The sequence below is a fragment of the Vipera berus genome (assembly GCF_964194415.1).
Source record: "Vipera berus genome assembly, chromosome: 3".
Taxonomy (NCBI): domain Eukaryota; kingdom Metazoa; phylum Chordata; class Lepidosauria; order Squamata; family Viperidae; genus Vipera; species Vipera berus.
The window spans coordinates 218,136,421-218,149,292 of NC_138204.1; the positions used below are offsets into that span (position 1 = coordinate 218,136,421).

Here is a 12,872-nt window from a genome sequence, read left to right on the forward strand (position 1 = left end):
TGCCAGGTAGAGGGGCTTGCATAGAAGCAATATTAACAGGAGAAGCAATAGTAACAGGAATCCTAGCACCATCAGGGACTGGAGCCTCAGATAACGGCAGAAATCTTGTATCTCTGAGCAAAGACTCCTCCATAGACAATTGCGAGAGTGAGAGCTCCAATTTATGTCTTAATGCAGCTTCACCAGTAGATGGTGCTATAACATTTGCTTCAGGCATCACTGTGGCTCTGTATGGCCTTTGAGACAGCCCATGAGCATGTGACATAGGAGCCTCCGGTTCCCATTCGTCTTGCATGACACTCAATGATGGGCGTGACTTTGGCTTTGGGGAAGAAGGAGGCAATATGGCTTCTCCTTGTGGGTGTGGCAATATGGCCGGTTCATGCTCATAATTCCTCTCATATTGCTGAACCATTGACACATATTCCTTTGCCTGCTGCAAACGCCTTTCAAAAACCCCAATTTGTTCACAGTAGCCTTGCATAGCCCTATCTCGCATAGTTTGCTTGGGGCTTGAAGGAGCAGAAGGAATTTTCTTTGGCTGAACTTTAGGTTTCACTCCAAGCCTTTGAAACTCATCTTGAGCCCCTGGAGTGTAAACATTTCCAAAAACAGCTGCCAGGGAGCTTGGAAAAGTAGAAAAAGGAGTGACTGACCTTGCATCGTAGACAGGAGCAGGTGCGTCTTCTCCAAGGCGTGTGGCCGAAGCTATCGGAGTTCTTAAGGTCGAAGGGAGATGCCCAACAGACAAGCTCCTGGCCTCCCGTTTCAGCCGTGGCTTCCTTCCTGACATGTTTCAGCAGTTAATCACTGCTGCCTCACTAGCACTAACTAACTGATAACAGCCGCAGAAACATGCATCTCCAAAAACATAAATCAAACCATCCTCGATACCAAAATGTCAAGGTAAAAATCACCTTTGTAGAGGGCGACGGACCGTGCTTCAGAGAATGCATGATATGCTTGCAGGAAGGCAAGAAAAACACGACGCATAATCTTACTAAATACCTTTTACTTACAAAAATATAAAAACTAAATATATATTATACAGAGCTAGCTGGGCTACATCCTAACGTAACAGTCAGTAACAGCAAAGAGAAAAAAACAATACAGATAATATCCCAGAACTTTCTCTAGACATGCGCACTAAACAGACTGAAACCATAACATAGCTAGTCATATGGGATTCACTATGGTTACCAGATAAGTTATCACAACAGGTGCAGAGAACAGGGGAAAATGTACAGTTAGAAATGAACTTTCTGACGAACATAAAAAAAACGTGCAGTGACAGATACACCGACCCCTCCACAGGAGACAAAGTCTCCCTTTTCCAAGCCATGAAAAGAAACCTGGTAGAGAAAGCCCACGCCCTCCGGCTGCTGGAGGCACAGATGGCCACGGGCGGCATCATTGACCCCATGCATAGTCACCGCCTGCCTGTGGAGGTGGCTTGCAGACGGGGCTACTTGGATGAAGAAACTTTCCTCTTGCTTTCTGATGAGGGGCTTGTTCCCAAAGGATTTGTAGATCCCAACACCCAGGAAAGGATCAGCTACACTCAGCTCCTGCTCAGGTGCATCAAAGATACAAAGACAGGTGCATTCCTGCTGCCCTTATTGGAGAAGAGGGAGTACATGTTTGCGGATGAAAAAACTAAGTGCGTCCTCTCATCTTGCAAAATAAAAGTAGGCCTAGGGAAATACAAAGGACAGCCCATTTCTCTTTGGGAACTTCTTTCTTCAGACTACGTGACAAAAGAAATGCAGAAGGAGATGATTAAAAAATATAAAGAGGGAGGCTTTGCAGTTTTGCAGAGCATCACAGCTGAAATACTGAAGATAATAGAGGAAACAGAAAACCACAGAAAAGACATATGGTTCCAAGGACTACGGAGGCAAGTCACAGCTTCTGAACTACTAAAGGCGGACATCATTAATGAACAAACTATGAAAAATTTGCAGGCAGGAAAAGAGACAGCGCAGGTTGTAGCCAAAATGGATTCGGTGAAGAGGTACCTGAAAGGCACCAACTGCATCGCTGGCGTGATGGGGCCATCCAGGACAGATCCTTCCAGATCAGAGAAGATGACCATCTACCAGGCCATGTGGAAAGGCATTCTGAGGCCAGGCACGGCCCTGGTACTGCTGGAGGCACAGGCCGCCACGGGCTTTATCATCGACCCATCGAAAAATGAGAGACTCTCTGTAAGTCAGGCAGTTGAAGCTGGTGTCGTAGGGGAAGAAATACAGAAAAAGCTGCTTTGTGCAGAGAGAGCCGTGACAGGTTATACAGATCCAAACACAGGAAAAAGCATTTCCCTCTTCCAAGCAATGAAAAAGGAAATAATCTTAAAAGAGCACGGGATCCGCCTGCTCGAAGCCCAGATTGCCACGGGTGGCATCATCGATCCTGTGCACAGTCACCGCCTCCCCGTGGAAGTAGCGTACAAGCGGGGCTACTTTGATGAAGAAATGAACCAGATCCTCTCCGATCCCACAGACGACACCAAGGGCTTCTTTGACCCAAACACACACGAAAACCTCACTTACCTGCAGCTTCTGCAGCGGTGCCTGCCCGATCCGGAGACTGGTTTGCTGCTGCTCCACATCATGGACAAGGGCTGCTTCTCCTCTTTCCTCAACGAGAACACCAGGAAGGCTTTGCAGGAGGCCAAGACCAAGATCGGCGTGGGGCTGTTCCAGGACCAAGAGGTTTCTGCGTGGGACCTCCTCTTCTCCAGATACATCCTTCCGTCCAAGAGGCAGGACTTGCTGCGGCAGTACAAAGCAGGCACCGTGACACTTGAGCACCTCACCCAAGTCCTCATCGCCATCGTCACCGAGGCAGAGGAAAAGAGCGCCAGGCCCATCGGTCACAAAGACGCTCCCAACCAACCAACCACAACAGCAGATGCTGCCACGGATCAACCAAGCCTTGCAGAGCCCTGGATGAAGACCCTTGAGTCCACAACCGTGGATATCCCTGCAGGCGACTGCCAAGGGCAGAGGGTCACTCTGTGGGACCTGCTTTTCTCAAACAACATCTCTGAGGAAAAGAGGACAGAGTTACTGGACTTGTACAAAAGTGGGCTGCTGTCCACGGAGCGGCTCACCACCATCCTCCACACACTGGTTGTCAAAAAGGAAGCCACCAGCAGGAAGCTCGATGTGAAGGTGAGGAGTCCAGCTCAAGAGACGGCGCCAGATCACCAGGCTCTGAGGGCTTCCTCCTTAGACCCGTCAAACTGGGAAAGCGCCCTGCGCTCTGAACTCCTCCCAGCACCTTCCGCTGAACAAAAGCTCTCCACCTGGGACATCCTGTTCTCCGAGCGCTTCGCAGAGCACGAACGGGAAGAGCTTCTGAGCAGATACAGGAGGGGCAGCCTCCCCCTTAAGGAGCTCACAAAGCTTCTCATCGACCGCCTTCCCAGGACCACAAGCAGCAAACGTCATCTTTCCACAGACTTCCACACACCCAGCTCTAGTGGCGAGGCCGAAGAGACCAAAGAAGAGGGGGAAGATGATGCTGCCGACCTGGGAGACAAAGAGGAGGCTCTGAAGTCCCGGATGGTGGAGGTCACCGCTGCGGCGTTTCACGGGCGTAAAGTGTCGGTGTGGGAGGTGCTTCATTCCAAGTACATCCCTGAGGAGAAAAGGAAGGAGCTTCTACAACTGTACCAATCGGGCATCCTCACCATTGACCAGATGGAGACTGTGGTCTCCGCCATTGTCAATAAGACAGAGGAAATGAAAAAGACAGAACCGTCCCACGCTCCTTTGTCTTCTGGCTCCTGGGAGGATCCCTTGCGTAACCAGAACGTGACCCTGCAAGTTGGCGAGCTCCAAGGACAGAGAGTCTCCCTCTGGGAACTCCTCTTCTCCCAAAGCATTCCAGAAAGCCAAAGAGAGGAGCTGCTGATGAAATATCGATTGGGATCCTTGACCATTCAGGAAATGATCACCACCCTGACCTCGCTTCACGCCAAGGACAGGGCTTCTTCCCCAGGAGAGGAAGCCACTCTTTCCTCCCAGCACAACGAACTGGAACGCACCTTGCGACAGGTGACGATAGACGTGCCTGTGGGTGAGTTTCAAGGCTCCAGGCGATCTGCGTGGGAGCTCCTCTTCTCCAAGTACGTGACTGGGGCCAAGCGCCAGGAGCTGCTGCAGAAGTACCAAGAGAGGACTGTGGCCCCAGGCGAGCTGGTCCAAATACTCATCACCCTGATTGAAGAGATGGAAGAGAAGGGCAACCAGCTGAAATTCTCAGGGCTCAGGAAGCAGGTGTCAGCCTCAGAACTGTTCGACTCCCGCATCATCAACCAAGACACGCTCTCTGAGCTCGCACAAGGCACCAAAACGGTGGAAGAGGTCACAGAAATGGATTCGGTGAAGAGGTATCTGGAAGGCAACAGCTGCATCGCTGGCGTGATGGTGCCATCCAGGAAAGACCCTTCCAAGTCAGAGAAAATGACCATCTACCAGGCCATGTGGAAAGGCATTCTGAGGCCAGGCACAGCCCTGGTGTTGCTGGAGGCACAGGCCGCCACGGGCTTCGTCACCGACCCCCTGGGGAACAAAAAACTCTCCGTCGATGACGCTGTCTCCGTTGAACTGGTGGGAGCCGAGCTGCGGGAGAAGCTTCTCTCTGCAGAGAGGGCTGTGACCGGCTATAAGGACCCCTATACGGGGAACAAGCTCTCCCTCTTCCAGGCCATGAAGAAAGGTCTCATAGTCAAAGAGCACGGGATCCGCCTGCTGGAAGCCCAGATTGCCACGGGTGGCATCATCGATCCTGTGCACAGTCACCGCCTCCCCGTGGAAGTAGCGTACAAGCGGGGCTACTTTGATGAAGAAATGAACCAGATCCTCTCCGATCCCACAGATGACACCAAGGGCTTCTTTGACCCAAACACACACGAAAACCTCACTTACCTGCAGCTTCTGCAGCGGTGCCTGCCCGATCCGGAGACTGGTTTGCTGCTGCTCCACATCATGGACAAGGGCTGCTTCTCCTCTTTCCTCAACGGGAACACCAGGAAGGCTTTGCAGGAGGCCAAGACCAAGATCGGCGTGGGGCTGTTCCAGGACCAAGAGGTTTCTGCGTGGGACCTCCTCTTCTCCAGATACATCCTTCCGTCCAAGAGGCAGGACTTGCTGCGGCAGTACAAAGCAGGCACCGTGACACTTGAGCACCTCACCCAAGTCCTCATCGCCATCATCACCGAGGCAGAGGAAAAGAGCGCCAGGCCCATTGGTCACAAAGACGCTCCCAACCAACCAACCACAACAGCAGATGCTGCCACGGATCAACCAAGCCTTGCAGAGCCCTGGATGAAGACCCTTGAGTCCACAACCGTGGATATCCCTGCAGGCGACTGCCAAGGGCAGAGGGTCACTCTGTGGGACCTGCTTTTCTCAAACAACATCTCTGAGGAAAAGAGGACAGAGTTACTGGACTTGTACAAAAGTGGGCTGCTGTCCACGGAGCGGCTCACCACCATCCTCCACACACTGGTTGTCAAAAAGGAAGCCACCAGCAGGAAGCTCGATGTGAAGGTGAGGAGTCCAGCTCAAGAGACGGCGCCAGATCACCAGGCTCTGAGGGCTTCCTCCTTAGACCCGTCAAACTGGGAAAGCGCCCTGCGCTCTGAACTCCTCCCAGCACCTTCCGCTGAACAAAAGCTCTCCGCCTGGGACATCCTGTTCTCCAAGCGCTTCGCAGAGCACGAACGGGAAGAGCTTCTGAGCAGATACAGGAGGGGCAGCCTCCCCCTTAAGGAGCTCACAAAGCTTCTCATCGACCGCCTTCCCAGGACCACAAGCAGCAAACGTCATCTTTCCACGGACTTCCACACACCCAGCTCTAGTGGCGAGGCCGAAGAGACCAAAGAAGAGGGGGAAGATGATGCTGCCGACCTGGGAGACAAAGAGGAGGCTCTGAAGTCCTGGATGGTGGAGGTCACTGCTGCGGCGTTTCACGGGCGTAAAGTGTCGGTGTGGGAGGTGCTTCATTCCAAGTACATCCCTGAGGAGAAAAGGAAGGAGCTTCTACAACTGTACCAATCGGGCATCCTCACCATTGACCAGATGGAGACTGTGGTCTCCGCCATTGTCAATAAGACAGAGGAAATGAAAAAGACAGAACCGTCCCACGCTCCTTTGTCTTCTGGCTCCTGGGAGGATCCCTTGCGTAACCAGAACGTGACCCTGCAAGTTGGCGAGCTCCAAGGACAGAGAGTCTCCCTCTGGGAACTCCTCTTCTCCCAAAGCATTCCAGAAAGCCAAAGAGAGGAGCTGCTGATGAAATATCGATTGGGATCCTTGACCATTCAGGAAATGATCACCACCCTGACCTCGCTTCACGCCAAGGACAGGGCTTCTTCCCCAGGAGAGGAAGCCACTCTTTCCTCCCAGCACAACGAACTGGAACGCACCTTGCGACAGGTGACGATAGACGTGCCTGTGGGTGAGTTTCAAGGCTCCAGGCGATCTGCGTGGGAGCTCCTCTTCTCCAAGTACGTGACTGGGGCCAAGCGCCAGGAGCTGCTGCAGAAGTACCAAGAGAGGACTGTGGCCGCAGGCGAGCTGGTCCAAATACTCATCACCCTGATTGAAGAGATGGAAGAGAAGGGCAACCAGCTGAAATTCTCGGGGCTCAGGAAGCAGGTGTCAGCCTCAGAACTGTTCGACTCCCGCATCATCAACCAAGACACGCTCTCTGAGCTCGCACAAGGCACCAAAACGGTGGAAGAGGTCACAGAAATGGATTCGGTGAAGAGGTATCTGGAAGGCAACAGCTGCATCGCTGGCGTGATGGTGCCATCCAGGAAAGACCCTTCCAAGTCAGAGAAAATGACCATCTACCAGGCCATGTGGAAAGGCATTCTGAGGCCAGGCACAGCCCTGGTGTTGCTGGAGGCACAGGCCGCCACGGGCTTCGTCACCGACCCCCTGGGGAACAAAAAACTCTCCGTCGATGACGCTGTCTCCGTTGAACTGGTGGGAGCCGAGCTGCGGGAGAAGCTTCTCTCTGCAGAGAGGGCTGTGACCGGCTATAAGGACCCCTATACGGGGAACAAGCTCTCCCTCTTCCAGGCCATGAAGAAAGGTCTCATAGTCAAAGAGCACGGGATCCGCCTGCTGGAAGCCCAGATTGCCACGGGTGGCATCATCGATCCTGTGCACAGTCACCGCCTCCCCGTGGAAGTAGCGTACAAGCGGGGCTACTTTGATGAAGAAATGAACCAGATCCTCTCTGATCCCACAGACGACACCAAGGGCTTCTTTGACCCAAACACACACGAAAACCTCACTTACCTGCAGCTTCTGCAGCGGTGCCTGCCCGATCCGGAGACTGGTTTGCTGCTGCTCCACATCATGGACAAGGGCTGCTTCTCCTCTTTCCTCAACGAGAACACCAGGAAGGCTTTGCAGGAGGCCAAGACCAAGATCGGCGTGGGGCTGTTCCAGGACCAAGAGGTTTCTGCGTGGGACCTCCTCTTCTCCAGATACATCCTTCCGTCCAAGAGGCAGGACTTGCTGCGGCAGTACAAAGCAGGCACCGTGACACTTGAGCACCTCACCCAAGTCCTCATCGCCATCGTCATCGAGGCAGAGGAAAAGAGCGCCAGGCCCATTGGTCACAAAGACGCTCCCAACCAACCAACCACAACAGCAGATGCTGCCACGGATCAACCAAGCCTTGCAGAGCCCTGGATGAAGACCCTTGAGTCCACAACCGTGGATATCCCTGCAGGCGACTGCCAAGGGCAGAGGGTCACTCTGTGGGACCTGCTTTTCTCAAACAACATCTCTGAGGAAAAGAGGACAGAGTTACTGGACTTGTACAAAAGTGGGCTGCTGTCCACGGAGCGGCTCACCACCATCCTCCACACACTGGTTGTCAAAAAGGAAGCCACCAGCAGGAAGCTCGATGTGAAGGTGAGGAGTCCAGCTCAAGAGACGGCGCCAGATCACCAGGCTCTGAGGGCTTCCTCCTTAGACCCGTCAAACTGGGAAAGCGCCCTGCGCTCTGAACTCCTCCCAGCACCTTCCGCTGAACAAAAGCTCTCCGCCTGGGACATCCTGTTCTCCGAGCGCTTCGCAGAGCACGAACGGGAAGAGCTTCTGAGCAGATACAGGAGGGGCAGCCTCCCCCTTAAGGAGCTCACAAAGCTTCTCATCGACCGCCTTCCCAGGACCACAAGCAGCAAACGTCATCTTTCCACGGACTTCCACACACCCAGCTCTAGTGGCGAGGCCGAAGAGACCAAAGAAGAGGGGGAAGATGATGCTGCCGACCTGGGAGACAAAGAGGAGGCTCTGAAGTCCCGGATGGTGGAGGTCACCGCTGCGGCGTTTCACGGGCGTAAAGTGTCGGTGTGGGAGGTGCTTCATTCCAAGTACATCCCTGAGGAGAAAAGGAAGGAGCTTCTACAACTGTACCAATCGGGCATCCTCACCATTGACCAGATGGAGACTGTGGTCTCCGCCATTGTCAATAAGACAGAGGAAATGAAAAAGACAGAACCGTCCCACGCTCCTTTGTCTTCTGGCTCCTGGGAGGATCCCTTGCGTAACCAGAACGTGACCCTGCAAGTTGGCGAGCTCCAAGGACAGAGAGTCTCCCTCTGGGAACTCCTCTTCTCCCAAAGCATTCCAGAAAGCCAAAGAGAGGAGCTGCTGATGAAATATCGATTGGGATCCTTGACCATTCAGGAAATGATCACCACCTTGACCTCGCTTCACGCCAAGGACAGGGCTTCTTCCCCAGGAGAGGAAGCCACTCTTTCCTCCCAGCACAACGAACTGGAACGCACCTTGCGACAGGTGACGATAGACGTGCCTGTGGGTGAGTTTCAAGGCTCCAGGCGATCTGCGTGGGAGCTCCTCTTCTCCAAGTACGTGACTGGGGCCAAGCGCCAGGAGCTGCTGCAGAAGTACCAAGAGAGGACTGTGGCCCCAGGCGAGCTGGTCCAAATACTCATCACCCTGATTGAAGAGATGGAAGAGAAGGGCAACCAGCTGAAATTCTCGGGGCTCAGGAAGCAGGTGTCAGCCTCAGAACTGTTCGACTCCCGCATCATCAACCAAGACACGCTCTCTGAGCTCGCACAAGGCACCAAAACGGTGGAAGAGGTCACAGAAATGGATTCGGTGAAGAGGTATCTGGAAGGCAACAGCTGCATCGCTGGCGTGATGGTGCCATCCAGGAAAGACCCTTCCAAGTCAGAGAAAATGACCATCTACCAGGCCATGTGGAAAGGCATTCTGAGGCCAGGCACAGCCCTGGTGTTGCTGGAGGCACAGGCCGCCACGGGCTTCGTCACCGACCCCCTGGGGAACAAAAAACTCTCCGTCGATGACGCTGTCTCCGTTGAACTGGTGGGAGCCGAGCTGCGGGAGAAGCTTCTCTCTGCAGAGAGGGCTGTGACCGGCTATAAGGACCCCTATACGGGGAACAAGCTCTCCCTCTTCCAGGCCATGAAGAAAGGTCTCATAGTCAAAGAGCACGGGATCCGCCTGCTGGAAGCCCAGATTGCCATGGGTGGCATCATCGATCCTGTGCACAGTCACCGCCTCCCCGTGGAAGTAGCGTACAAGCGGGGCTACTTTGATGAAGAAATGAACCAGATCCTCTCCGATCCCACAGACGACACCAAGGGCTTCTTTGACCCAAACACACACGAAAACCTCACTTACCTGCAGCTTCTGCAGCGGTGCCTGCCCGATCCGGAGACTGGTTTGCTGCTGCTCCACATCATGGACAAGGTCTGCTTCTCCTCTTTCCTCAACGAGAACACCAGGAAGGCTTTGCAGGAGGCCAAGACCAAGATCGGCGTGGGGCTGTTCCAGGACCAAGAGGTTTCTGCGTGGGACCTCCTCTTCTCCAGATACATCCTTCCGTCCAAGAGGCAGGACTTGCTGCGGCAGTACAAAGCAGGCACCGTGACACTTGAGCACCTCACCCAAGTCCTCATCGCCATCGTCACCGAGGCAGAGGAAAAGAGCGCCAGGCCCATCGGTCACAAAGACGCTCCCAACCAACCAACCACAACAGCAGATGCTGCCACGGATCAACCAAGCCTTGCAGAGCCCTGGATGAAGACCCTTGAGTCCACAACCGTGGATATCCCTGCAGGCGACTGCCAAGGGCAGAGGGTCACTCTGTGGGACCTGCTTTTCTCAAACAACATCTCTGAGGAAAAGAGGACAGAGTTACTGGACTTGTACAAAAGTGGGCTGCTGTCCACGGAGCGGCTCACCACCATCCTCCACACACTGGTTGTCAAAAAGGAAGCCACCAGCAGGAAGCTCGATGTGAAGGTGAGGAGTCCAGCTCAAGAGACGGCGCCAGATCACCAGGCTCTGAGGGCTTCCTCCTTAGACCCGTCAAACTGGGAAAGCGCCCTGCGCTCTGAACTCCTCCCAGCACCTTCCGCTGAACAAAAGCTCTCCGCCTGGGACATCCTGTTCTCCGAGCGCTTCGCAGAGCACGAACGGGAAGAGCTTCTGAGCAGATACAGGAGGGGCAGCCTCCCCCTTAAGGAGCTCACAAAGCTTCTCATCGACCGCCTTCCCAGGACCACAAGCAGCAAACGTCATCTTTCCACGGACTTCCACACACCCAGCTCTAGTGGCGAGGCCGAAGAGACCAAAGAAGAGGGGGAAGATGATGCTGCCGACCTGGGAGACAAAGAGGAGGCTCTGAAGTCCCGGATGGTGGAGGTCACCGCTGCGGCGTTTCACGGGCGTAAAGTGTCGGTGTGGGAGGTGCTTCATTCCAAGTACATCCCTGAGGAGAAAAGGAAGGAGCTTCTACAACTGTACCAATCGGGCATCCTCACCATTGACCAGATGGAGACTGTGGTCTCCGCCATTGTCAATAAGACAGAGGAAATGAAAAAGACAGAACCGTCCCACGCTCCTTTGTCTTCTGGCTCCTGGGAGGATCCCTTGCGTAACCAGAACGTGACCCTGCAAGTTGGCGAGCTCCAAGGACAGAGAGTCTCCCTCTGGGAACTCCTCTTCTCCCAAAGCATTCCAGAAAGCCAAAGAGAGGAGCTGCTGATGAAATATCGATTGGGATCCTTGACCATTCAGGAAATGATCACCACCCTGACCTCGCTTCACGCCAAGGACAGGGCTTCTTCCCCAGGAGAGGAAGCCACTCTTTCCTCCCAGCACAACGAACTGGAACGCACCTTGCGACAGGTGACGATAGACGTGCCTGTGGGTGAGTTTCAAGGCTCCAGGCGATCTGCGTGGGAGCTCCTCTTCTCCAAGTACGTGACTGGGGCCAAGCGCCAGGAGCTGCTGCAGAAGTACCAAGAGAGGACTGTGGCCCCAGGCGAGCTGGTCCAAATACTCATCACCCTGATTGAAGAGATGGAAGAGAAGGGCAACCAGCTGAAATTCTCGGGGCTCAGGAAGCAGGTGTCAGCCTCAGAACTGTTCGACTCCCGCATCATCAACCAAGACACGCTCTCTGAGCTCGCACAAGGCACCAAAACGGTGGAAGAGGTCACAGAAATGGATTCGGTGAAGAGGTATCTGGAAGGCAACAGCTGCATCGCTGGCGTGATGGTGCCATCCAGGAAAGACCCTTCCAAGTCAGAGAAAATGACCATCTACCAGGCCATGTGGAAAGGCATTCTGAGGCCAGGCACAGCCCTGGTGTTGCTGGAGGCACAGGCCGCCACGGGCTTCGTCACCGACCCCCTGGGGAACAAAAAACTCTCCGTCGATGACGCTGTCTCCGTTGAACTGGTGGGAGCCGAGCTGCGGGAGAAGCTTCTCTCTGCAGAGAGGGCTGTGACCGGCTATAAGGACCCCTATACGGGGAACAAGCTCTCCCTCTTCCAGGCCATGAAGAAAGGTCTCATAGTCAAAGAGCACGGGATCCGCCTGCTGGAAGCCCAGATTGCCACGGGTGGCATCATCGATCCTGTGCACAGTCACCGCCTCCCCGTGGAAGTAGCGTACAAGCGGGGCTACTTTGATGAAGAAATGAACCAGATCCTCTCCGATCCCACAGACGACACCAAGGGCTTCTTTGACCCAAACACACACGAAAACCTCACTTACCTGCAGCTTCTGCAGCGGTGCCTGCCCGATCCGGAGACTGGTTTGCTGCTGCTCCACATCATGGACAAGGGCTGCTTCTCCTCTTTCCTCAACGGGAACACCAGGAAGGCTTTGCAGGAGGCCAAGACCAAGATCGGCGTGGGGCTGTTCCAGGACCAAGAGGTTTCTGCGTGGGACCTCCTCTTCTCCAGATACATCCTTCCGTCCAAGAGGCAGGACTTGCTGCGGCAGTACAAAGCAGGCACCGTGACACTTGAGCACCTCACCCAAGTCCTCATCGCCATCATCACCGAGGCAGAGGAAAAGAGCGCCAGGCCCATTGGTCACAAAGACGCTCCCAACCAACCAACCACAACAGCAGATGCTGCCACGGATCAACCAAGCCTTGCAGAGCCCTGGATGAAGACCCTTGAGTCCACAACCGTGGATATCCCTGCAGGCGACTGCCAAGGGCAGAGGGTCACTCTGTGGGACCTGCTTTTCTCAAACAACATCTCTGAGGAAAAGAGGACAGAGTTACTGGACTTGTACAAAAGTGGGCTGCTGTCCACGGAGCGGCTCACCACCATCCTCCACACACTGGTTGTCAAAAAGGAAGCCACCAGCAGGAAGCTCGATGTGAAGGTGAGGAGTCCAGCTCAAGAGACGGCGCCAGATCACCAGGCTCTGAGGGCTTCCTCCTTAGACCCGTCAAACTGGGAAAGCGCCCTGCGCTCTGAACTCCTCCCAGCACCTTCCGCTGAACAAAAGCTCTCCGCCTGGGACATCCTGTTCTCCGAG

The 12,872-nt window shown here is 54.3% G+C and overlaps 1 protein-coding gene across 1 annotated transcript in view; it reads left to right on the forward strand.

The window, feature by feature from the left end:
* EPPK1 (epiplakin 1) overlaps positions 1-12,872 on the forward strand; it is a gene marked incomplete at both ends in the record, with an annotated part of 42,882 nt that overhangs the window by 7,563 nt on the left and 22,447 nt on the right. Inside the window, one exon of the mRNA XM_081325645.1 lies at positions 1,295-12,755. Within this exon, the coding sequence (XP_081181771.1) occupies positions 1,295-12,755 (11,461 nt within the window). The remainder of the gene's footprint in view (positions 1-1,294; positions 12,756-12,872) is intronic.